The 25,897-nt window shown below is 43.3% G+C and overlaps 1 protein-coding gene across 1 annotated transcript; it reads right to left on the bottom strand.

Annotated features, from left to right (window-relative positions):
• Nucleotides 1-1,399: 1,399 nt before the first annotated feature.
• On the bottom strand, nucleotides 1,400-10,999 carry LOC308333406 (kelch-like protein 24). The gene is made up of 13 exons (XM_080789796.1): nucleotides 10,936-10,999; nucleotides 9,180-9,245; nucleotides 7,587-7,781; nucleotides 6,998-7,132; nucleotides 6,718-6,909; nucleotides 5,994-6,137; nucleotides 5,645-5,807; nucleotides 5,349-5,477; nucleotides 4,923-5,063; nucleotides 4,468-4,659; nucleotides 3,882-4,028; nucleotides 3,474-3,639; nucleotides 1,400-2,479 (listed from the first exon to the last, which is right to left on the bottom strand). The coding sequence occupies exons 2-13, from the start codon at nucleotides 9,207-9,209 to the stop codon at nucleotides 2,266-2,268; spliced, it is 1,848 nt and encodes a 615-aa protein (XP_080645922.1). The 5' UTR covers nucleotides 9,210-9,245; nucleotides 10,936-10,999; the 3' UTR covers nucleotides 1,400-2,265.
• Nucleotides 11,000-25,897: the final 14,898 nt, after the last annotated feature.

Below are 25,897 nucleotides of genomic sequence, written 5' to 3'. Positions count from 1 at the left end.
TCTCTCTCTCTCTCTCTCTCTCTGCTCTGAGTTCAGTGTACCTCTCTCTACCTACCACCTCAGGCTCTCTCTCTCTCTCTCTCTCTCTCTCTCTCTCTCTCTCTCTCTCTCTCTCTCTCTCTCTCTCTCTCCCTCTGCTCTGAGTTCGGTGTACCTCTCTCTCTCCTCTGAGTGTATCTCTCTCTACCTCTCTCTCTCTCTCCTCTGAGTGTACCGTACCGGCTCTCTCTACCTCTCTCTCTCTCTCTCTCTGCTCTGAGTGTACCTCGACCTCTCTCTACCTCTCTCGATCTCGATCTCTCTCCCTGTATCTGCTCGACAGTCTCGACTGTACCTCTTTCTCTCCCTGTATCTGCTCGACTGTACACATATCTCTCTCTCTCTCTCTCTCTCTCTCTCTCTCTCTCTCTCTCTCTCTCTCTCTCTCGCTCCCCTATAGCTATTATAGCTACCTATGCGCAGCTCCCTTTAAAACACTATTTGTATTGTAACTGTCTGTCTGCATGCATGCGAGTGTGACGTGACCACAACAATTAGACTCAACGTACGTGTCGCAGCACTGCATGTTAAACACACACTGACTTGTACGTGAGGAGGTTGTTTAATAAGCTCCTCGTCTAAAGGTGAACTATTCTATTAGTGAAGTAATAGGGCCGTCTGTCTCTGAAGTGAATCATCATTAGACACAGCCGAGCCGTGCAACCTTTAGGCCGCTCACACTTTTTTATGTAGGCTAAATCATCCCTTGGTCACCCAGAAGAACTGTGCACTCTTACTGCCCTCTGCTGGGAGAAGAGTGTAGCGCAGCAGTTGTGAGATTGTATATATCTGCTATTTTCAGCATGCAACCCAGCATAAAACTGGATCTCTTGTCCACTAGTCCCTTACTAACATTTTAGTCTAGTTTTTATTTGTTGACGAAATTGTCAGTATATTTAGTCTTAGTTTTAAGTCATCATAGATTCGTTTTGATTTAGTTTTAGTCAGTGAAAAAAGGTAGTCGACGAACATTGTTCGTCTTAATAGTTTTAGTCGACGAAAACAACACTACTACGAAGTAGTAACAGGCAAACGTTGATCAAAATTATTATATGAATTATTCAAATTCTCTAATTTTTGTGTAGACGTCTTGTAAGTAATGCAGATGTTAAACAATATTTTCTCTCTTGAGTGTGTAAGGGTACCATTTACTCAAATACTTGTACTAACTACAGTACAACTATCGTTTACACTTTACTGGAGAATTTAGTAATTTCCAGTATTTCAGTATCTTCTAATCTACTCCACTACATTTCAAATCCTCATATTGTAATGTTACTCCTCTGCAATTATTTGAAACCTTTAATTACTAGTTACTTTGTAGACTTTAATTTTCATATAATTATCAGAAAAACGTACATTATCAGCCATGTTTGCATTTGGGGCCATTTGAAAATCAGCCACCTAAAATACAAGCTCACAATACAACACATTGGAAAGTTGTGACATTCTGCACAACAACCAGTACTTTCTACTTTTGGTACAGAGTAACAGAGTATTCTTACATTGCAGAATTGATACATTTTACTTGAGTAAAAAATGTGAGTACTTGTTCCAGTGGACGCGGACTAATAGACACTTCAGGATGTGCATCTCCAGTCATTTCCGCATATTCCAGTATTGCATTAAATTATCATAGACTACAGTAAGTATACACACAAACTAAATAGAATAGAGATATGAGGTGAGATATTAAGGCTCTGAAATGAAGGCCAAAGTGAACATGCAGCATAATGTACTACTGTAGTTATCTGGGGGCAATATAGCCCGAAATACGTCGAATAAATAAATAAATATTAAATAACAGACGGCTTAAACATGTCTTCTACTGTACATCCTGACAGTTTCCTGGAAATGCTGTGTTTCTATGTCGGTCGTTCTTCGATTTTTCAAAAAATAGCATATCTACAAGCTCGTAGCGCTATGAGCTTGTAGATCTGCTATTTTTCAATAGCTAAAGCATAACATAATGCTAACACCAAAAGGGGTTCCCGCCCCAAAATGGGTTAATTAATGTCAAAACTGACTAGGACATAAATTCAGTCAGATTCCAAAACAGGTTCCAAAATTATTTCCCCTTTACGTGTCTGTGACTCAAAGAGTCATGGTGGTCCTTGACATCAAAGCGTTTTGGAACCACCGGTATTGTAATTGTCTCGCACAAACATGAGGTCCACACGCCGGCTCAGACAGTGACAAACGTGACGGAAGGCGAATCCGCCTTCCTCAAAAGTCGTGTCCCATCGCTCCACGTCCGGTGGGTTCCCGGGTCCACCGTGGGTGGTCTTCTTCAAAAGCCTGGTCTATGCTGGGCTGTCCGTGATCCCTCCGCAGCTTGAGAGAGACACATTTGAGGTGGAAGCGGAAGAGAGGAATCCGTCCCACGGTTTCCCACGAGTTCACCCGCCGTTCGCAGTAGCACTCGACCTTGTGATCGGACCTACGTGAAGAGACACACACCATGAGAGAAATGAGGAAGAGGCGATGCTTTTCAAGACGTTCTCCGGAACCTAATGCATAGATTCATTCAGGTTTGATGAATTGAAAATGGTGGGCCCTGTTGTAAACAAGAGTAATGCTTTATGGTGTCTGTAGTCCACTCACAGTTAACAGTTTTTTGTATGGAGTTGTATGTTGAAATGCACTGTAAATGTGCAAACTGTTAATAAATTGATCAATCAAAAGCATCATCGTCTGTATAAATAACCCTGTCAAAAGACACTAGATACTTCTCTAGCCTAAGAAGACATTTAAAAGCAGACAGTAAAAAGCCTTTATTTATAACTGTCACAAATGCCTGTCTAACATACATTCGGACAGTGTTATATTGGATGTATATATATATATATATATATATATATATATATATATATACACATACACACACACACATGTGTTTTTTTTATATATATATATATATATATATTATTTTTTTCATACCACGATTTTTGTAACCCAATTTTCACCCCTGTGTCAATCATCTAATGTGATCCTGGGCTCTACACACCCTCCACCAACCTAGTCCCCATATATGGGGGACAAGGGGAGACCAACCTAGTCCCCATATATGGGGGACAAGGGGAGACCAACCTAGTCCCCATATATGGGGGACAAGGGGGAGACCAACCTAGTCCCCATATATGGGGGACAAGGGGAGAGCAACGGACTTGAACTCATGCTTCCTTCATGCCTGAGTGTCCAAGTTGCTCCTTTACACCTGACAGGGGGGAGTTTCCCTGGTTGGACGTATAGCGCGTGGAAGGAACACGATATTCCAACCAGTTCCTTTCCCCTCCATCAGGCGCCCCGGCTGGCCAGGGGGAGGCAGTTTCATGTTGTCTTTTGTATGTTTTTCTGCAATGAAGGCATTCATTAATTCATTCAAAGAAGACACATTTCCCCAGACATTCGAGGAGCAGCCAGCGGTGTCATACCCAGAATAGTCTCGCCCGCCTAGTGCGTAGATCCTTCCGTCCACCACAGCCACGCCATGAGAGATGCGTTTGACCTGCATGGAGGCACACATGGTCCACTGGTCGCACTGCGGGTCGTAGCGTTCCATCATACTTGTAATTGGCCCGTTACGATAATGCTCACCACCTAATAAGACAAAACAAGAATCAAACAGGACAGTGACTTGTTAAGTTGTGTTTTATCATGTGCTCAAACTCATGTTTCTATGTCAGTCGTTCTTTGATTGTTCAAAAATAGCAGACCTACAAGCTCGCAGAACACAAGGTACCTGTAACGTAGATCTTTCCGTTCAGAACACAAGCAGCTGATTTATCGTACCTGTAATGTAGATCTTTCCGTTCAGAACACAAGCAGCTGATTTATCGTACCTGTAATGTAGATCTTTCCGTTCAGAACACAAGCTGCTGATTTATCTCGTGGATTCAGCATCGGAGCGAGTCGTGTCCACACGGAGGTTACGGGGTTGTACTTGGCCACCTGGCCACCTGGCTCCTCATCGTCACCTGGAGCGCCACCTAGTGTCCGGGAGGACACGTACATAAAAATACCAATTTTTCAGTGAACATTTATGCTTTGACATTCCACTAACACCTCATGGACCCCAGCAGGTTGAACCTGTGGGTATAAATATACAAGGGTTACGTAACTAAGACAAGTACTGTACTTAACCCCTTTTGGTGTAAAGCATTATGTTATGCTTTAGCTATTGAAAAATAGCAGATCTACAAGCTCAATGGCGCGCTACGAGCTTGTAGGTCTGCTATTTTATAAAAATCGAAGAACGACTGACATAGAAACATAGCTTTTTCAGAAAACCGTCAGGATGTAGAAGAACATTTTTAGAATCTGATCTCATTTAACTCAATTAAAATTTGAATCTACTTCTAACAGAGTATTTGTATACATTGCAGTGAAATGTGAGTATTTTTTCCCACCACAGATCTGCTCCCGTACCAATAACATAGAGATGTCCGTCCAGAGCGACCACGTTACAGCTGTCACAACCACCGTAACGCGCCGCCACACCGACAGACTCCATGAGCCTCCAGGAGTCTGTGTGCGGGTCGTATTTCTCCATCGAGTCTCCACTCTTCTCACTCCCTCGGCCCCCGACTGCAAACACACATCCATCCAGCATCACCAGGCCTGTGAACATGTGGGGTTGAGCAGGGGGGAAGAAATTAGAAATGACCTGTGACCTGTGGCTAAGTTCCTTGGTCATAATTATGCCAGGGGTAATCAACTAGAGTAGATGCATCTGCATGTTCAATATGATGTTTTTTCTTTAAACAAAAAAAAGAAAAGAAAATATGAATGTATAAACAAGCCTTGGAGAAGCCCCTGGAGGGTTTTTAGGCTTTCTCCTTCACATTCTTATTGTATTGTTCTACATTGTAGTTTGATCTTACTGAAAAGGTGGCGCGGCTCATTCATGTCGGCCTTCCTCCGCCATGAGTTATGGAGGACATTGTAGCTCCACGTCTCTCTAAAGTAAAGAGGATACAACATCTGTATCTGTATTTGGCCTCCGGCCAAATACAGACTGGAACCTATGGTGGAGAAAGAGCAGACTTATAACAACTTATTTTCCTTTTTTGCTTCCTTTAAGATGAATTCCTGTTCTGTTCTTTAACTATAATAGAAGTGTCTATTTGTACGTCTCTAAATGTTTTGACGAATTGAACAAGGAGGACCCTGTTGTAAACAAGTGTATAATGCTTAATTGTTGTATTGAGTTTTGTGCTTGAAATGTACTGTAATTCTGCAAAACTGTTAATAAATATGTCAATCAATCAATCAAAACGTTTGATGGACTGTGACGGTGAAATCCTCACCTGATGCAACCACAGCGTAATCATGTACTATGGTTGGCAGTCGACAGAGAGTCTTCCACTGCCTGGCGAGGGGGTCAAAGGTGTGGGATTTACTACGACGCCCCACGCCCTGTTCCAGAGTCACGATCACTTCAACCACCAGGGGGAGCAGGAGAGACAGAGGAGGAGACAATAGAATGGATTTGTGATTTGTCCAAACTAAAAGGATTCTCTGGTGTAAGTAATGAACTAGTAACTGTAACTACTAGTTAGTGGTTTTCAGGAACTTTCCCCAACACTGCCCTCTCTCTGCCTACCTGTGATCCTGCGTGGGCGTGCTGTGTCAGAGTATGGCTGCTCCCCCTTGGCCTCAGAGATGAACCTCTGACAGCCCGGCTGTTCTTTCACCACCTCCAGACTCTCCACCACAGTGTGGAGGTAGGAGGGACTGATGAGAGGCAGACGGATGTGCTCCAACACCTTAAAGAACACACAGAGAGAACACAGAGTATTAGTACTGGTCCAACTGGATATTGGGTGATCAACATGATAGAGACTGTTGCGGCGGTTTAAAGGCCACCGCGAGGAGCTAAACATGAGGGTAAAGAGACGCTTGTCTCCGATTGTCTTACAAGGCGAGACTCGAGAGAATAAGAAATGACTGACCTGTCCAAAGCTCTGTCTGTGGGTAGGACTCTTGTCTAACCACAGCATGGCAGCCTCAAACACCATGTCCTCCTCAGGAACATTCAGATGGTCACTGGAGAGAACCTCCGTCAGCCTTTCCACGGAGAGAGAGAGGAACTCCTCCTATTGGTAGAAGAAAAATAAATAAATAACACGATTAGCTGAGAGACATGAAGACACTACTTCATACTGAAGTCACCTTTTCTCCTCTGAAGTGCTCACTGGTGGTGAGTGATGGGTTTGTTTAGTTAAAATGGTAAATGGTGTATTTCGCAGTGACGTGCATTAAGATCTGGTCATCCCAGCTTAGGGTTCAAGGTAAAAAATATTTAGGACTCTATGGCTCTGAGACATTTTCACTTTCAAAGAAGTTAGAGAAACGGCTGGATGGCACGAACACCCGCCTTCTAATGAGAGCGCACAATCTCTCTTGGAAGAGCCACCCATCGACTGATCTAATATACGACAACCTTCTGTGTGTTTCTTCACTAGACCGATCCAGAAGAACACAGTTTGCCGGCCACTGCTATACAGAGCATATGACTATAACTTATATACATGTATATAATCTCTGTGATTGATGGAATGTTTCTACTCTGGTCTGGGTCAGTTGTGGCCGGTTAGTGGGAGGTCGACTAGCAGGAATAAAACTAATGACTAAGTTATAGTTATAGCAGGAAGAAAAAGCTAAAGAATCACTGACCCCCTGGTAGAGGACACTGAAGTGTTCCAGAACGTGATCCAGGCTGAGTTCCCTCAACGTTTCACAGGAGTGGTCGTCGGCACTGCAGTAAAACTCCACACAGTTATTTACGTCCAAGTGACGCTTCATGTATTCACAGCAGGCCTCTCGCACAGACGTGACTTCCAACAGGTCTGATGCCGCCAGCAGAGCCTGGAACAAATGAACACATTAGCTTGATGTTATGTAGGACTATATGGAGACAATGTCTGATGTTTATGATAATAATAAAATACATTACCTGCACATTATCAGTAGAGATGGACACCTTAGACGTGTAGGCGTAGTTCACCAGCAAACCAATCATCTGAGGTTCCAGTCCACTGATGGTCACTCTGTCCTGTGTGGACTCCCTCATACCACACGTAAACATGGCCTGTGCACGTTGGAAAGGAGAACGGTTGGCTTGGGGGGGACTGTCCACAGTTCAGGGAAATTCAGGCCTTTCTTATTTACATTTAATTTTGACAATAGCATTATAATTGGTTTGTATAAAATAAAAAAAAGCCAAGGCAGGAGGAGGAGGAGGAGGTTTAACCCTCTAAGACCCAGCGTTGCTTTATAGCAACAACTTATATTTGAATTAATTACTTAATTATTATAATTTCTTTCTGTTCTTTTTTCACCTAAACGTCATCAGTGATGTTCATTGCAATGCCATTTCAATGGCAGGTCTGCTATTTTTTGAAAAATCGAAGAACGACTGACATTTTTAGAATCTGATCTCAGGTCAGAATGGGCTAATCAGACCAGTGTGTGTCCAGTGGAAACCTCGTATGAATCTGATCTCAGGTCAGAATGGGTTAAGAGTTTAAGGTTGAGCACTTTACCTCAAAGTAAGGGCTGAAGGAGGCCAGTACATGACGATGGCAGGGGACCTCCTGTCCCTCACAGCACAGAATCACATCACACAGGACACCGTTGAGACGCAGCCTGTTGAGACCCTCTAACAGCCTGTTGGGATGGTCAGGGTTCTCAAACACCTCAGCCTTCAGGGAGGATGGAGGTACACTGGTGCCGTCCCCCTGTATGCAACGACGACAAACAACCACCAGAGGGACAAATAAAACTACTGTTCATCCATTAATAATAATAATAAAACTTTATTTGTATAGCACCTTTCATGACATGAAATGCAGCTCAAAGTGCTTTACAGAACAATGGAGAAAAAAGAAAGAAAAGCAAGGCAACAAGCAGTAATGGTAATGCAGTACAGTGAGGACATGAATAACAAAAAATAAAAGATCAATTAAAAGCAATGTTGTAGAAGTGGGTCTTGAGCAGGGGGGCAGTCAGACAGATATTTTGTGAAGCCACTAAGGAAATGAAAGTTCATATAATGGCCTGTTGTGGCGCTATCACTGGACCCAGAAAAACCCATAGCCCCATAGAAGTCCATGTATTTTGGCCCAACTTCACCTAGACTGTATTACCTTAATAAACATGGTCATGAATACTTTTTGCTTCCAGTCACTAGTTTAAAGTCTCATTTCTAATGTCATAATATTCTTTTTGGAAAATTATGGTCCCATGTATAAAAAGAATGACCATAAAGTCCCGCATGTTCTGAGGGGCGTGGCTACCGTTACAGTCTATGAACAGGATCCCCCACCCACTCGAGTCAAAATAAAAACCAACGAAGAAGAAGGGGGGAAGTCCCGCCTCGTTGTCTGGGCCAGCCAATGGGCCAGCTGGGCCTGGGCCCGGATATAGAAAGATGGCTGCTTGCTGACACATAGAGAGAGGCTTCATTTTACATTCATGTTAGACCCGCGGAACGCTTTGTCCATATTTTTTACAGTCTATGGTCTTGAGCTGTGCTTTAAAAATGTCTAAAGAGGCTGCCTGACGAAGGTACAGTGGGAGTTTGTTCCACGCCGTCTGCCCGTAGAAGCAAAAAGCTGCTTCCCCGTGTTTTTTAGTTGCCATTTTCTTAGGCAAAGCGAGCAGGCCAGCAGTGGAAGACCTTAGGGGGGGGCGGTTTGGGACATATTTAGGCAGGCAGTCATGTAGGTAGGAAGGTGCGAGACCATTGAGAGATTTATACACGAGTAAAATAATTTTAAAATCAATCCTAAATGCAACCGGAAGCCAGTGCAGTGAAGCCATGTTGTCATGTTGTTGCACATCTGGTAATGTGGCCTGAAAACTGTCCTTGTGCAACCTTGTCAAATGTCCTATTTTCCCCTTGCATATTGGTTCCTCCATTGAAGCCATTTGAGGCAGGAAGCCGGAGCCCCTTTTGGCCCTACTCATAGGATATTTGTGCTGCTGCCCCCCCCAGTGCGTACTGCGCGTATAGGTAGCGACGGCACTGTATGTAAGACAACGTTCCCTGTCCCGTGTACAGCGCACACACACACACACGCACACACACACACACGCGCACGCAGTCGCACGCATGCATGCACACACACACTCACATGGTCAGTGTCCAGTCTCCTGTCAGCCATGGCTGAGGTGAGGTGAGGTAGTACTGTAGGTCTCGTCTGCAGAGAGAACACACAACATTACTGTTACATGATGTGCTTACAGTACACAGTGAAACCCTCAGTGTTCATTTAACTCGGAGAGGGTACAAAATGGAACCTTTTGATGCGTATCTTCACAGGCGGCGCGCCCCTCGTGAAATTGTCTCGTGCACACGCCCGCCTAGACTAGACCTGGATTTCTTTCTTAAGCTGCTATGTGTCCCGCGCGCCTCATGAGCAGACCTGGAGCAGCAGACCGGGAGCTGCAGACCTGGAGCTGATCCAGTCGACAGCGCCACCCGTGCACGCCACAGAGCCTGGCATCACGGCTAGACCATGATCAGGGGTGCACAATACATACCTGCTTTGGGCTTGTTCTTCAGGATACAGCACTTTAGAAACAAGCCCAAAATAAGCAACTATACCTTAGAAACAACAAGACTGAATAAACAACTACACTTTAGAAACAAGCCGAAATAAGCAACTACACTTGAGAAACAAGCCGAAATAAGCAACTACACCTTAGAAACAAGACTGAATAAAAAACTACACTTTAGAAACAAGACCGAATAAACAACTACACTTTAGAAACAAGACCAAATAAACAACTACACTTTAGAAACAAGACCAAATAAACAACTACACTTTAGAAACTAGCCGCAATTTGCAACTCTCCAGCACTTAGAAAAACAATCACTTGCAGAGGATGTCTTGACAGAAAGTAGCTCATAACATCTCTACATTTTTATGAAAAACAAGCTCGGCAGATTGAAAGAGGATAATTCAAGCTTGGACTACAGCTGCAATGTTGGTGAGTTTAACGTCGTTTCGCAAACCAAAAAATATGAGTGGGGAGTCAATGGAGGGTACTTGCAACTCTAGATTCATCCCATTATAAAAGAACTCTAGAGTGGTAAATTGCGGCTATTTAGAAACAAGACTGACTAAACAACTACACTTTAGAAACAAGACCAAATAAACAACTACACTTTAGAAACAAGACCAAATAAACAACTACACTTTAGAAACAAGACCAAATAAACAACTACACTTTAGAAACAAGACCAAATAAACAACTACACTTTAGAAACAAGACCAAATAAACAACTACACTATAAACAAGCCCAAACAAGCAACAACTCTTCAAGCCCAAATAAGCAAAGTACACTTTATAAACAAGCCCAAATAAGCAACTGCACTTTACAACTATAATACACAGCCTGTGTGAATTATGTGGTCAAAATGCAGGAGAAGATCCAGGAGTGTTGGCACTAGCACAGATTGCAGCTGCTGCGACAGACACACACACACACACACACACACACACACACACGGGTCTCAGTGTGTGAGGATTCTTCTAACTTTGTATGTTCATGTTGTCGTTACTTTACTCGCATTTATTTCTCTTAATTCTCTCTTATTACAACATTCTCATGAATGAGCTTCAATACAAGAACGCCCAATAAACAACATGCACGATAGAATACATAACGTAAACAAACTACAAACGTAAATGTAATGAAATTAAGCAAAGAGAAAAACAACACCACCATGCATGCCAACAAACTTTTATACTCTTCGTTGCTCTGCATGCAAATTAAATCTACAGGGAATGAGTTACAGACAAGTTTCCACAACACACACACACACACACACACACACACACACACAGCTTTAGAATTAATGAAATAAACAATGTAATACTCACTTTTATAACGTTTTAAACTAACTTCAACTATCGCTTCTGATCTCCAAAGAGAAGCCTGTGTTCTGAGAGCAGCAGTAACGGAGCAGCAATACGACTTCCGGTGGCCGATCCTTTCAGAATAAACGTTAAAGGTAGTTAAAAACAAAAAAGGTATATTAATTTGCACATTAAACGCGTACGTTGTCTGCTCGTCAGAGGTAAATAAAATCATGTGGGGGAAAAGGACATATATTGAGTGCTCGCATTTTCTTCATTATAAAATACTATACATCATAAATGTATTTTTTAAATTAAAAAATGTATGTCATTTAAAAACATGAATTACTTATTCTGAAGGCAACCGGAAACTTTATTGGTGCTAGCACATAATTGCTGAACACAGCTTTGATCACAGGACGGAGCTGCATCAGCGTGTAAACCACTAACTGTGTCCGACAACACAGTAGGTACTGTTACTGTATATAAACAGTTCCGGCGAATCCGTCCCTGGAATTTAAGAAATAAATAAAATAAAACTAAAAACAATATGTAGCCTAATATAAAAAATACCATGGCATGCAGTTAACCTGCAATTTGCAAACAGTAGAATATCATAAAGCAATAATATTACATTTCGAGTCTATATGAATATCAGATTAAAATATAGCAACAAAAAAATAAATAGAGAAAGTAATCTAAGCATATCCAAAAAGGATCGAGTGAGATGAAGTAGGCTAAAAAAAATTATAAACTCCCACCCCTTGTATATCTGACATTAATTTCCCTACTATACATACGGTTCCTCTATGAATCTGAGCTGATTCAAGCTGCACTACCACGTCTGGCCACAAGAGGGTAGTGACAGACTATATAAGAAGTGTAGTAGAGCGCCTCAGTGTCCATGCTGACAGTGACAACTTTCTAAACGTTTTTTGTTGTATATTTATAATAATAATAATGGATTGTATTTATAATGCACTTTACATTCCTCAGAACCTCAAAGTGCTACAGTAGACATTAGGCAAAAATAAGAAACAGTATAGTGAGTCAAAAGCAAAAAAAAAAGAACATTCACGATTAAAAGCACACAGTTTGGCATCAAGAAAAATCACACCCGTGTGAACTGAGTGGTGCAACTCCCCCCCCCCCCCTCTCTCTCTCTCTCTCTCTCTCTCTCTCATTAGCAGGCAACAGTGCAGCACTAATACTCATACTGTATGTATACTCATTAATACATACATACATACATACATACATACATACATTATAATACATACATACATACATAGTCTAGCCTAACTTGGATTCAGGGGGGTGGACGCCTCTGCCTTGCATAGTCCTCAGTGAATAGGCATTTTGCCCTTCACTGGTAACCCTATTTTGGATTAGTTTTAAATATATGAAGGTATTGTGGGCTGGGCTTTTTACAAAAAAGCCCCCTTTTAAATACTACACACATACATACATGCATACATACCTACATACATACATTTCAGAAGTTTTAGCAGTTTTTAAGGACCCACTTTTAGGCCAGTGCACCAGAGCAAGCTCTTGCCTTTTTTTAAACCCCACCCATTTTAACCGAACACATAGGTGAACACATAGGTGAACACGGACATTGCTGTTCCTTGGAGTGGTTGCACCACTCAAACAAAAACAACGATTATTGAACATGAGGTCAGGGAATAAAGTCAGTGGGTTTGGGAGAAGGCCTTATTAAAAAGGTTGGTCTTTAGGTCCTCTCTTGAAGCAGTCCATTGACCGTGGTGCTCTCAAGTGTTCGGGGAGAGCATTCCACAGTTCAGGGGCAGCTGTTGGATTTATGGAACTGCTGCTGTGAAGTTGCGACCTGAGCACGATTCTACAAAATGTCTTCTAAATCATGACATATGTTTCTATGTCAGTGGTCAGACCCCCATCTGAAAATGTGTTGTTCCAGGGACCCCCCCCCCCCCCCCCCCAGAAGCAAGGTTTCGAGTTAAAAACGTTCACTGTGAAAGAATATATATTCAAAGGTTTTCAGCACATTTAACGATTTAAAAAATAATAATAGCGCGGCACTCAGCTTGTAGATCTGCTATCTTTCAACAGCTAAAGTAGAACATAATGCCAAAAGGGGTTCCCGTCCAGAATGGGTTAATACACAATTAAGCGTGTTGGTCAGTCACCTCAGATGACCACATAGTCACTCCTGTCCGTCTGTCATTGGCATGTGTCATTGTGTGTGTGTGTGTGTGTGTGTGTGTGTGTGTGTGTGTGCGTGCAGAGCAGTTGGCAGTTATAATGCTGTCATTGTTCACGTGCATGCCATGCGCATCGCATGCGTGTGTGTGTGTGTGTGTGTGTGTGTGTGTGCGCTTGTGTGTGTGTGTGTGTGTGTGTGGCTGTGCAGTAGCCATAGATGACCAGATACAAACGTGTTCATTTGAGGGACAGAAGTATCGCTTGTGTGGGACCCACACTGTGAAGCTTGTGTGGGACCCACACTGTGAAGCTTGTGTGGGACCCACACTGTGACCCACACTGTGAAGCTTGTGTGGGACCCACACAAGCGATACCGATATAGTACCGGGTTTGCAACTTACTTGAGTTGCTATTAAATGCCTTGATGTCATATTCGACCTTAAAGGCCTATTGGCTATCATTTATAAACTCCTCTGGTGTCTCACATTTTTGTTTTAAAATCATGCTTTATTTTTCATTTTTATGCTATTTTAACAGGCTTTAAAAACACATCTTGCAGGAAGAGACAATGAGAGAGCTTTACAACAGAAGGCCAACTATTAGGGGACTAAACTATTAGGGCATTTGAACACTGATGTAATATTGCCTGTCAGTCACAATGTGGGACAGACATGAGGGTCTCAATGTGTGGGACGCCTGAAAAGTCCTGGAAATGAGGGACAAAGAGGGACATCTGGTCACCCTAGTGTGAAGACGGGGTGGCAGTTATAGTGCGCGTGCGTGCTATGTGTGCGTGTGTGCGCGTGTGTGTGCGTGTGCGTGTGTGTTAGGTGTGTGTGTGTGTGTGCGTGTGTGTGTTAGGTGTGTGTTAGGTGTGTGTGTGTGTGTGTGTGTGTGTGTGTGTGTGTGTGTGTGCGTGCGTGCGTGCATGCGTGTCTGTGTGTGTGTGTGTGTGTGTGTGTGTGTGTGTGTGTGTGTGTGATCCAATAACCGCTGGCGTGCTGACCATGCATTGTGTGTCGGAAGCGCTGGTCAAAAGTAAAGTACAGCAGCATAAGTACTTTTACTCAAGTACTGTACTCAAGCAGTGTTGATTTTAGTCTTTTGAATAGTTTTGCTTTAGTTTTAGTCACATTTTAGTCACCTGGAATGTTTTCGTGTTAGTCTAGTTGTAGTCGACTAAAATGTCATATGATTTTAGTCCGCTAAATCTATACAGTTGATTTAGTCGAAAATAGGCGATTGTCTATTTTCAGCACGCAAACCAAGTGTAAAATGACGGATCTCTTGTCCACTATAGCTAGTCCCTTCCCATAACATTTTTGTCTAGTTTTTATTTGTTGACTAAATTGTCAATATGTAGTCTTAGGGCCGATTCATACTCCTATTTTAGAGCCGAATAAAAGTCGGTTCGGCGCTGTAGAGCCTACAATGTGACGTCATTTGGCTCTGTAGAGCCTACAATGTGACGTCTTTTGAGGTTCGGGTCGGGGGGGGGGGTACCGTCCTAAAGTCGGCTCTTCGGTGCTACTGAACATTTCTGACGAGCCGAAATCATTTCGGCACTACAGCGCCGAAACAGCGGTAAAATAGGAGTATGAATCGGCCCTTAGTTTAGACATCATAGCTCAGTTTTAATTTAGTTTCCATTTAGTTTTCATCAGTGAAAAAACGTTGATGAACAATTTTCGCCTTAGTTTTAGTCGCCACCGTATACTCAAGAAGTTTCTTTTCTTTTCTTTACTCGAGTGTTTTACATTTTTCGATACTTGACTCATGCTTCCACCCCCACTGCACCGCTACAATTATTTGAAAACTTTAAAAAGTAAAAGCGCTTTCAGTTTCAACGTAGTATGTAGGCTACTGGTCACAAACCACATCGCATCACAATGAGTCTAATTGAATTGAATTGTGAGCCTGTAGATCGATCCACTGATTTTGAAATTGACATACTGTAAAAAAGAATCTACTCAAGTTACTTTCCACACATTACATGTAATCGGTTACACGGCTGCTATAAGCTCCTCGATTGGTTTAAAGGGCGGGTGTGCTGACCATGCAGTGTGTGTGTGTGTGTGTGTGGAGAGGAGGAGCCATATGCTGTTATTAATTATAATTAATTACCTAATCTCCTTACAGTCAGATCTGGAGCTGATTAGTTCACCCTCCCCACCCCCACCCTCTGAGGGAAACTCTTAAAGGGGTATTTCACTTTTTTCACATCAAGGTCCATTATTGTTTTATTCTGCATTTGCGCCACAGCCGGGCCACCATTTGATGACATTTAGCCTCTCAGACCCAAAACGTATAGATAGAATATGGTTTTATTGTTGGATAAGATTCTGTCCATATAATTACTTGCACAAGCAGAGCGCGCAAGTACTATAGTTTCGCCCGGGACTCGTACGCACCGTCCCAGCCGTCCCGCCAATTTCTATGCTTATATGCACCGTCCCAGCAAACTGTGCCTGATACGGCAGTGGTGCCAGATTACATACATGTATACACATGGAGCATTACCTTTAATCCTCCCAACACTCAAACATAATTATCGTCATTACGTCACCGTCGAAAACCAATTACACTCTGGCATTGGGTCCTTTAATCCACATCTTTATTACGTACGGTATAACCACAGTATACAACTAATCAACTTACAAATTACATATAGTATTATGTATAACTAGCTCTCAATGATGACGTAAAAAAGATGTGGATTACAGGACCCAATGCCAGAGTGTAATTGGTTTTCGATGGTGACGTAATGACGATATGTTTTAGTGTCGGGAGGATTAAAGGTAATGCTCCTGTGTATATACATGTATGTAATCTGGCACCACTGCCGTATCAGGCACAATTAGTCATTACTGAGATTTGACAGTTTGTAGCGGTCGAAAGTACTTGCTTGCGCACTAGTATAGGCCATTTATGGCCTACTAGTGTGCAACAAGCAAGTATGCCCTCGACAGAGTGCAGTTGTAGTTCCATGCTGTATTGATGTTGGTACCATTAGGAGAGATAACAGGCTGTATTGATGTTGGTACCATTAGGAGAGATAACAGGCTGTATTGATGTTGGTACCATTAGGAGAGACAACAGGTTGTATTGATGTTGGTACCATTAGGAGAGACAACAGGTTGTATTGATGTTGGTACCATTAGGAGAGACAACAGGTTGTATTGATGTTGGTACCATTAGGAGAGATAACAGATCAAAATAACAATTCTTCTACAATCTGTCAATCTATAATTATGTACACTTCTGGTAAATTATAAGCAATGTGAATAATTTAACTCTTGAGAGTGAAAAATGAAACCAAATGGAAGCGTAAGGGTCCAAGATCTAATAAGGGGATCCATTTGGTTACCAAAAAAAAGAAGAAAAAAGAAACACACATAATCACACACACACACACACACACACACACACGCACACACACACACACACACACACACACACACACACACACACGTAATCCTGGTCTCTAAACTGCCTCCCCCTGGCCAGCCGGGGGCATCTGATGGAGGGGAAAGGAACTGGTCTCTAAACTGCCTCCCCCTGGCCAGCCGGGGGCATCTGATGGAGGGGAAAGGAACTGGTCTCTAAACTGCCTCCCCCTGGCCAGCCGGGGCGCCTGATGGAGGGGGAAAGGAACTGGTTGGAATAACGTGTTCCTTCCATGCGCCCAACGTCCAACCAGGGAAACTCCCCCCTGTCAGGTGATAAGAAGTGGCTTGGACTCCTTGTGCAGTGAAGGATTTTGTTATGATTATTAAATCTGGAAGTCACGCCATGCATGTATGCACGACGATGAGGTGACGCTCATGGTCATAAATAATCTGGGGATAATCTTCCAACGGGATTAGCATTTCATGGAGCGGGACACGCGGACACTCGGACAGAGGACGGACAGAACGCGAGGACACAGGAGAGAGAGAAGGTAAGGATGGTGGTGCGACTACTGGCTTCCATGTAACTGTAATTTCACGGGCTTCCATGGAACTGCTGTTATGACTAACGCTATTCGATTCGTCTAACGCTATTCACTCGACACGGGCTTCCATGGAACTGCTGTTATGACTAACGCTATTCGATTCGTCTAACGCTATTCACTCGACGCTGGCTTCCATGGAACTGCTGTTATGTCTAACGCTATTCGATTCGTCTAACGCTATTCACTCGACGCTGGCTTCCATGGAACTCGAATTTCACTGGCTTCCATGGAACTGCTATTATATGTCTAACGCTATATAGTAAACGAAACACGCTTTTGTTTCAGCGTCGGATTGGTATAGCTGGATTAACTAGCTCACAAATTCTACAAAATGCCTTCTGAACTAAACATATTAATATTTTACAAATCTTTCAAAAAATAGCAAATGTGCAAGTCGCTTCGTGCCGCGAGCTTGTAGAGCTGCTATTTATTTATTTGTTTATTTTATGCTAAAATCTGAAATGCTTTCCCGGTGTTGACGCATTGGGTTAGCGCTGCGACTGTACTGTACTGTACTGTACTGTACTGTAGGCATGATTAATCTTTTCTTTATTTTGTTTCGAAGACATATCTTTCCAAATGTCGGCTATATTCAACAAAATGATTAGCTATGTGTTTTACATTTCATACAAGCTGGCGTAAAGCATACTATTACTGACAGATTGTGAACTTTCACCAAGTTTTGCTTTATTTTAAGTTTAAGTTTTTGTCAATAAAATTATATATTTTTAAATTAATTAAATCAATTGTTATTGAATTGTTTTAATTACCGTCTACATGTGATAAGGTGTATACTTTCACGCACTGGCTTTTCTAAATGTATTGTTGACCATCTAAACTTGCTAAAATGTTGAGCTAAACTAAAATCTTCACTTTTTGTTTAACTTCACTTGTGCAGCTGCATGGGTTGAAACGTGTTAACATATGGTATTGTGTTTGTATAGTTAGTGTACAAAGTGTTGTAGAATTTAAAACAATACAAATGGAACAATACCATATATGTATAACATGTCTATAACGCAATATAAGTCTATTGTTGTTTACTATAGTATTATTCTTTATGAATTACTGTACGGAGAGACACGTTTAAAGCGTGAAATGTTAACGTGGATGATGCGTTGGGTTATCTTCACGACAGACTCCACTAAACGCCAGATCAGCAACAAGAACCCTAACCCTAACATTGGCCAATCCCTTCCTCACAGACACAACAAGGACGTCCCATTGGCCAATCCCTTCCTCACAGACACAACAAGGACGTCCCATTGGCCAATCCCTTCCTCACAGACACAACAAGGACGTCCCAGGGCCAATCCCTTCCTCACAGACACACCACGTAAGTCCCCGCCAAGGTCAGCGTGAATGTAGAGGGTGCGCTGTGATTGACAGCCTACACCTAAACCTAACCCTAAGGGCCGATTCATACTCTAATTTTAGAGCCGAATAAAAGTCGGTTCGGCTCTGTAGAGCCTACAATGTGACGTCATTTGAGGTTTGGGGAGGCGGGTACCGTCCTAAAGTCGGCTATTCGGTGCTACTGAAAATGTCTGACTAGCCAAAATCATTTCGGCACTACAGCGGCGAAACAGCGGTAAAATAGGAGTATGAATCGGCCCTAACCTTAACCTCAGTAAAACTATAACCTAAACCTAACCTTAAACTCAGTAAAACTATAACCAACCCTAACCTTAACCTCAGTAAAACTATACCTAAACCTTAACCTCAGTAAAACTATACCTAAACCTAACCTCAGTAAAACTATACCTAAACCTAACCTCAGTAAAACTATACCTAAACCTAACCTCAGTAAAACTATACCTAAACCTAACCTCAGTAAAACTATACCTAAACCTAACCTCAGTAAACTATACCTAAACCTAACCTCAGTAAAACTATACCTAAACCTAACCTCAGTAAAACTATACCTAAACCTAACCTCAGTAAAACTATACCTAAACCTAACCTCAGTAAAACTATACCTAAACCTAACCTCAGTAAAACTATACCTAAACCTAACCTCAGTAAAACTATACCTAAACCTAACCTCAGTAAACTATACCTAAACCTAACCTCAGTAAAACTATACCTAAACCTAACCTCAGTAAACTATACCTAAACCTAACCTCAGTAAACTATACCTAAACCTAACCTCAGTAAACTATACCTAAACCTAACCTCAGTAAACTATACCTAAACCTAACCTCAGTAAACTATACCTAAACCTAACCTTGTGGGCGTGGCTGGGGGGGCGTTTCCAAGAACCCGAATCCGAAGACGAAACCATGCTAGCGGTCAGCGTACGTTCTGCCGCCCACATGTCCTCGTATACGAGCCAATAGGGAACGGGTATCAACGTCACGTGATCAACTTAATTGTTTGACATCCGCCCTAAACTCAGACGAGTGTCTAAAGATAATGCGTTTATTATTGGCAGAATTGCGCAGGGAAAGTTGTGACAATATTTGGCTCTATAGCGCGCCACTCTGCTATTTATTTTTTTTAATCGAAGAACGACTGACATAGAAGACATGGCTTTTTCAGAAAACCGTCAGGATGTAGAAGAACATTTTTAGAATCTGATCCCAGGTCAGAACGGGTTAAAAACACCAAAAGGGGTTTCCGTTCCCCAGCTGTCCCGAATGGGGTAAATAAACATCCTTCTGTTTGTTTGTTTGTGTTTGTTTGTTTGACACGAACCGACAGCAGCAGTAAGCAGCAGCAGTAAGCAGCAGTAAGCAGCAGCAGTAAGCAGCAGCAGTAAGCAGCAGCCATGGCAGGAGTCCAGAATACCCCCGAGCAGAAGTTCAAGGACTTCCTCCTGACCAGCCTGGTGGACATGGAGCCGGCCACCTTCATGAAGATGAAGGACGTGATCCTGGACGAGGACGTGTACCCCAAGGGCATGACGCCGCTCACCAAGGACAAGGTGGAGCCGTGCAACAAGCGCCTGCTGATGGAGCTGATCACGGACACCTACGAGCTGGAGCAGAGCAAGAAGTTCATCGTCAAGCTCTACAAGAGGCTCAAAGTGGACGCCGTCTTTGAGGCGCCAAAATGAATATACACACAGTAGAAAAAAAAAGGAAAAAAAAAAAAAAAAGAGGACTTCAGTTTAACGCAAATCCTCTTCAGAATACAGTCCAGTTTCACTCCCTTTAGCCCCATGAACGTTTTGACTCAGGAGTCTGTATAGATAGATATCTGCAGGCATTTGTAAATATAATAACAATAAATGATATCGTGAACCAACCCTGCTATTGTTTGGCCTGTTTATTTATTTCACTGATATAGTTATGCCATAGTTATAGTTATAGTTATGTATTAAACTTATTTATTCATTTCACTGATATAGTTATACCATAATTATGTATTCAACCGAACATAAATCAATGCTGTTGATTGAACAGCCTTTACATCTGTGGGTTGGTTACAAAACACAGATTATTGAACCAATGCAAAAAAATCAGACCCGTCTGAAGTGAGTGGTGCTGTACTGTACTGTACTGTACTGTACTGTGCTGTGCTGTACTGTGCTGTGCTGTACTGTACTGTACTGTACTGTACTGTACTGTACAAGCCCTCCTCCCTGGCCTGTCTCTGTGTTAGGCTGTGCAACAGTGACGCCTGGTGGTGAACAAACGCTATATATTTCCGTGCTCGGACACAGGGACACAGGGGCACAGGGGGGTAACAGGGACACAGAGACACAGGGACACACAGAGACACAGGGACACAGGGGCACAGGGGGGACACAGGGACACAGAGGGACACAGGGACACATAGAGACACAAGGACACAGGGGGGGCACAGGGGCACAGGGACACAGAGACACAGGGACACACGGGGACACAGGGACACATGGACACAGGGACACAGGGGGGACACGGGGGCACAGAGACACAGGGACACACAGACACACAGGGGCACAGGGACACAGGGGGGGCACAGGGACACAGGGGAGACACAGGGACACGGGGACACAGGGGGGGCACAGGGACACGGGGACACAGGGGCACAGGGACACACAGGGACACAGGGGGGGACAGGGACACACAGGGGCACAGAGACACACAGGGACACAGGGGCACAGAGACACAGGGACACAGGTAGACAGGGGCACAGAGACACAGGAGGGACACAGGGGAGACACAGGGACACAGGGGCACAGGGGAGACACAGGGACACAGGGACACAGGGAACGAGGGGCACAGGGACACAGGGGCACAGGGACACAGGGATGACACAGGGGCACAGAGACACAGGGACACACAGGGACACAGGGGGGGCACAGGGACACAGGGGAGACACAGGGACACGGGGACACAGGGGGGGGCACAGGGACACAGGGGGGGGCACAGGGACACAGGGGCACGGGTCAAGGGGTCACCAGCATGTCCTACAGAGGTCAGAGGTCACCAGCATGTCCTACAGGTCAAGGGGTCACCAACATGTCCTACAGAGGTCAGGGGTCACCAGCATGTCCTACAGAGGTCAAGGGGTCACCAACATGTCCTACAGAGATCAGGGGTCACCAGCATGTCCTACAGAGGTCAAGGGGTCACCAACATGTCCTACAGAGGTCAGGGGTCACCAGCATGATACTGGGGTTAAAAAAAAGAAAAAAAAAAGAAAATCACACTTGTGTGAAGTGAGAGGTGCTTATTATCATGATGATCATGCATGATGAAGTCACCCACTTACGTCATTTGCCATTGATTTAGCAATTGACGTTGATGTACAGAAGCATTTACGTCTTACAAAGTCCATAGACTTAGCCACACACATGACATCATACAAAGTCCATAGACTTAGCCACACACATGACGTCACAGGCCGAACACACAATGCCAGGCAGAAAAAAGAAAAAGCAACCCAGGTAGGAGGTTAAAGAACGTCATAGTTCAGCGCTCTATTTAAGGTCAATCTTTGCTCAAGTCCAAATTAAACCCTATATTTTATTGAGCATAATTCAGATGTAGGACATTAATTACAACCTTGATTTGAGCTGCCCAAATATGGAGATGACAGGCGTCATAGTGGTGATGTCATACTGCACATGAGTGACGTCATAGACTGGTCACATGGGGTCTGGTTTAGTTGACTCAATGTTTTCTGTTTTTCCTTCTTTTAGTGACCTTGTTGGCAGTTTGCACACTGTTGGTCGTCATGGCTACCAGTTCCCACCTGATGTCGTGTGGGAGTTCGGTCTGATCCAGACCGTACTGGATAACTGCTAGTTTACATAAAGTCTTAAGAGTAGGACTCAAGTCTAAGATGAACAGCTCATCTATGGGTGTGAGATCTCCAAGTTTGGAGCAACCTCCAAAGAGGATGATACGATCTCCCATCATGCAACAGCACATACCAGCCATTGGACCCGGGCCTTTCCCTTTGGGCTCAACCTTCTTCCAGGAGAAGGAGTCTGGGTTTAATTTCCATAGATTATTGAAGGTCTGATTGTCGTTGCAGCCACCAAATATGTACAGCTCTCCATTGTAGGTAAAGGATGAATGATCGTAGCGTCCTTCTGGAAGAAGCTGTGCTGAAGGTGTGCTCATCCAGAGGTCGGTCTCTGTTTCAAACACTCTGATGGTGCTGTGGTACGGACCCCCCCAGCCCCCAAATACAAACATCTTTGTCCCAATGATGGTAGCAGAGTGACGGTGTGTAACAGGAGCTGGAGTTCCTCTGGTGTTAATTAAAGACCAGACCATTGTGCTGGTGTCCAACTTGTACATGTCATTAGTGTATCCAGTCGAATTGGTATCTCCTCCATAGATAAACATGTCCTTCCCCAACACACAGGCTGAGTGGTACCTCCTCGCCTCTGGAACAGCTCCAGAAACCCTGCTGGGTTTCAACCACATGTGGGCGTCCACATCAAATGCATAAAGCACATTGCAGTAAGGATAGCCTCCCCAGATGTAGACTGTATCTTCTATCAGCACAGCTGTGTGTCCCCAGCGCCTGGATGGAACCTCAAGGTGACCGTCTCCTCTTCCAGGACTCACTGGAGGTAACTTCTTCCAGCATAAAGACATTGTGTTGAAGACATGGACATCAAGCAACTGAGTAGCTGAGGCTGAGTAGCCTCCAAAGGAATACAGTTTGTTCCTCACTGCTACAGCAGCATGAAAGGCTCGCTTTGGTCCTCCTGTTTTGGAAATGGTCCAACGCAACATCACCCTGTCTGTCTGTCTGTCTATAAAATAGCTCAAAAGGTCTATTGCTGATTACTTAGGTTAGAACCCGCCGTAGTGGTGACTTCTGGCTTCTCCCTGAAGCCGACCCTTGTCATATATTCTCCGACTAGGCTTGTCACGATGACAGTTAGATCTATCCATATATGGTTCCACCACATCTATCTGATGTCAGCACCAGGTCGGCTCGGGCGCAAACTAGTCGGATATCCCCATATATGGAGACTGTATATCCAACGAACGGGTACTCTCCCAGTCCGGCTAATATGAATGGAAGTGAGCCTTCGTTACAGCCTCTCCAGATTTCACGTTGAAATCTATAACCATATCCAGAAGACTTGAACAATGTTGTATTAATTTTCAGATTTTTTTTCTTTTTTTCTTATTTTAATAAAAATAAAAAAAATCCAAAATAGCACAAGCAGACTCTTCACATACTAGAGCATGTCTGAATTAAGTGTCAGAGGCTCAGAGCTGAAATCAACATAGCTATAGGTGTAATGTTAGAGTCCACAGAAGCGAACCTTTCAAGCCCGTATCTCCAAAACTGGTGGGTCAAACTGAACAACCAATATGTCAATTTGAAGCTACAGTATGACTCCCTGCTTTCACATGACATGATTATACCGATAACCTAATTGTTAGATTGTGAGACTATAGATATCTTGTTCAGAGATGTGGGTGTAGTCTTTTTCCTGGTTTTAATCATCACTTCTTATTCTTAAGTCATATCCGTGGACTGGTATTGCATTGAAATCCAATTATAAGTTCATGTTTATAAGTTCATTGTGTTTGAGCACTCTCTAGTGGATAACATGCAGTTCAGCTTCATTCTCTCTGTGAAGATAAGAACACTTAAAAAACAAAGTCCCTGGGACAAGATATTTTGAAATGGGGGGGGGGTCGGTGGCACCGTTGATATATTGTCATTAGCAGTGTTGTTTTTGTCGACTAAAACTAAGACGAAAAATGTTTTTTTCACTGACTAAAACCACATGAAAACGAAGCTATTATGATTAAACTAAGACTAAATATACTGACAATTTGGTCAAGAGATAGACTAGACTAAAATGTTAGGAAGGGACTATAGTGGACAAGAGATCCAGAAGTCCTTTTACAGTCACGCATGCTGAAAATAGCCGATCTGCAAGCGTCGCGCTGTGTAAAATGAGCCATTATGACGGCATCAAGGCCCGCCAAAATACATTTTAGTAGTCGACTAAATAAACTGTAGATTTAAACACTAAAACATTCCAGGAGACTAAAACTAAATGGAGTTTCATTCCAAAGACTATGACTAACCCATTCTGACCTGAGATCAGATTAATACGAGGTTTCCACTGGACACACACTGGTCTGATGAACCCATTCTGACCTGAGATCAGATTCTAAAAATGTCAGTCGTTCTTCCATTTTTCAAAAATAGCAGACCTACAAGCTCGTAGCGCGCCACTCGGTGGCGCGCTATGAGCTTGTAGATCTGCTATTTTTCAATAGCTAAAGCATAACTTGACGCTAACACCAAAATGGGTTCCCGTTCAGAATGGGCTAAACTATGACAAGTAAGACGCGCAAACGCGGGAAGCGAACGCAGCTCGTACCGTACATATTTGGGTTTTTGGACGTATAGCTGCTTTGGGGACTCCTTATATGGTTATGGCTGAGTCATGGTGACGTAACGGCGGGACAGACACTTGCATCAGTTCACAAACAGATCACTCAGCTCCATATATGGGCACAAAAGCGGGACAGACAGACAGACATGATCTGCTAGGTCTCATAGTAAGTGCTCATTGCGTTCGCAACTAAACCCCGGATGGGCTCCCTAGATCAGGACATACGAGCCTTTCTTTCTGAGAAGTAAACGGGAGTATGCTGCCCTGAGATCAGATTCTAAAAGTGTCTTCTACATCCTGACAGTTTTCCATTCTGACCTGAGATCAGATTAAAAAAATGTCTTCTACATCCTGACAGTTTTCCATTCCGACCTGAGATCAGATTCTAAAAATGTCTTCTACATCCATTCTGACCTGAGATCAGATTCTAAAAATGTCTTCTACATCCAGACAGTTTTCCATTCGGACCTGAGATCAGATTCTAAAAATGTCTTCTACATCCTGACAGTTTTCCATTCCGACCCGAGATCAGATTCTAAAAAATGTCTTCTACATCCTGACAGTTTTCCATTCTGACCCGAGATCAGATTAAAAAAATGTCTTCTACATCCCGACAGTTTTCCATTCGGACCTGAGATCAGATTCTAAAAATGTCTTCTACTGTATGCTCTTCGATCTTTGAAAAAATAGCAGACCTACAAGCTCGTAGCGCGCCACTCGGTGGCGCGCTATGAGCTTGTAGGTCTGCTAATTGTTCAATAGCTAAAGCACGACACGATGCCATAACACCAAAACGGGTTAAGGAGGATTTTCATGAACCGGAAACGATGATCGTGGCGCGCGGCGGTTCTTCAAAAGGTTAGTGAAAATGTACTTATAAACGCAGTCGACGTGTTAATGGAGTCAACATGAAGGATCAATGAAAGAACACTTGAGGCCAAACATCAGTAGGTTTATCTTCTTTACTTACTCTTTGTTCACCTGCACAA

Source organism: Protomyctophum bolini (assembly GCF_963924005.1).
Source record: "Protomyctophum bolini genome assembly, chromosome: 18".
Classification (NCBI taxonomy): domain Eukaryota; kingdom Metazoa; phylum Chordata; class Actinopteri; order Myctophiformes; family Myctophidae; genus Protomyctophum; species Protomyctophum bolini.
The sequence above is the reverse complement of the archived record's forward strand: the minus strand, read 5'-3'. Positions and strand labels throughout refer to the sequence as shown.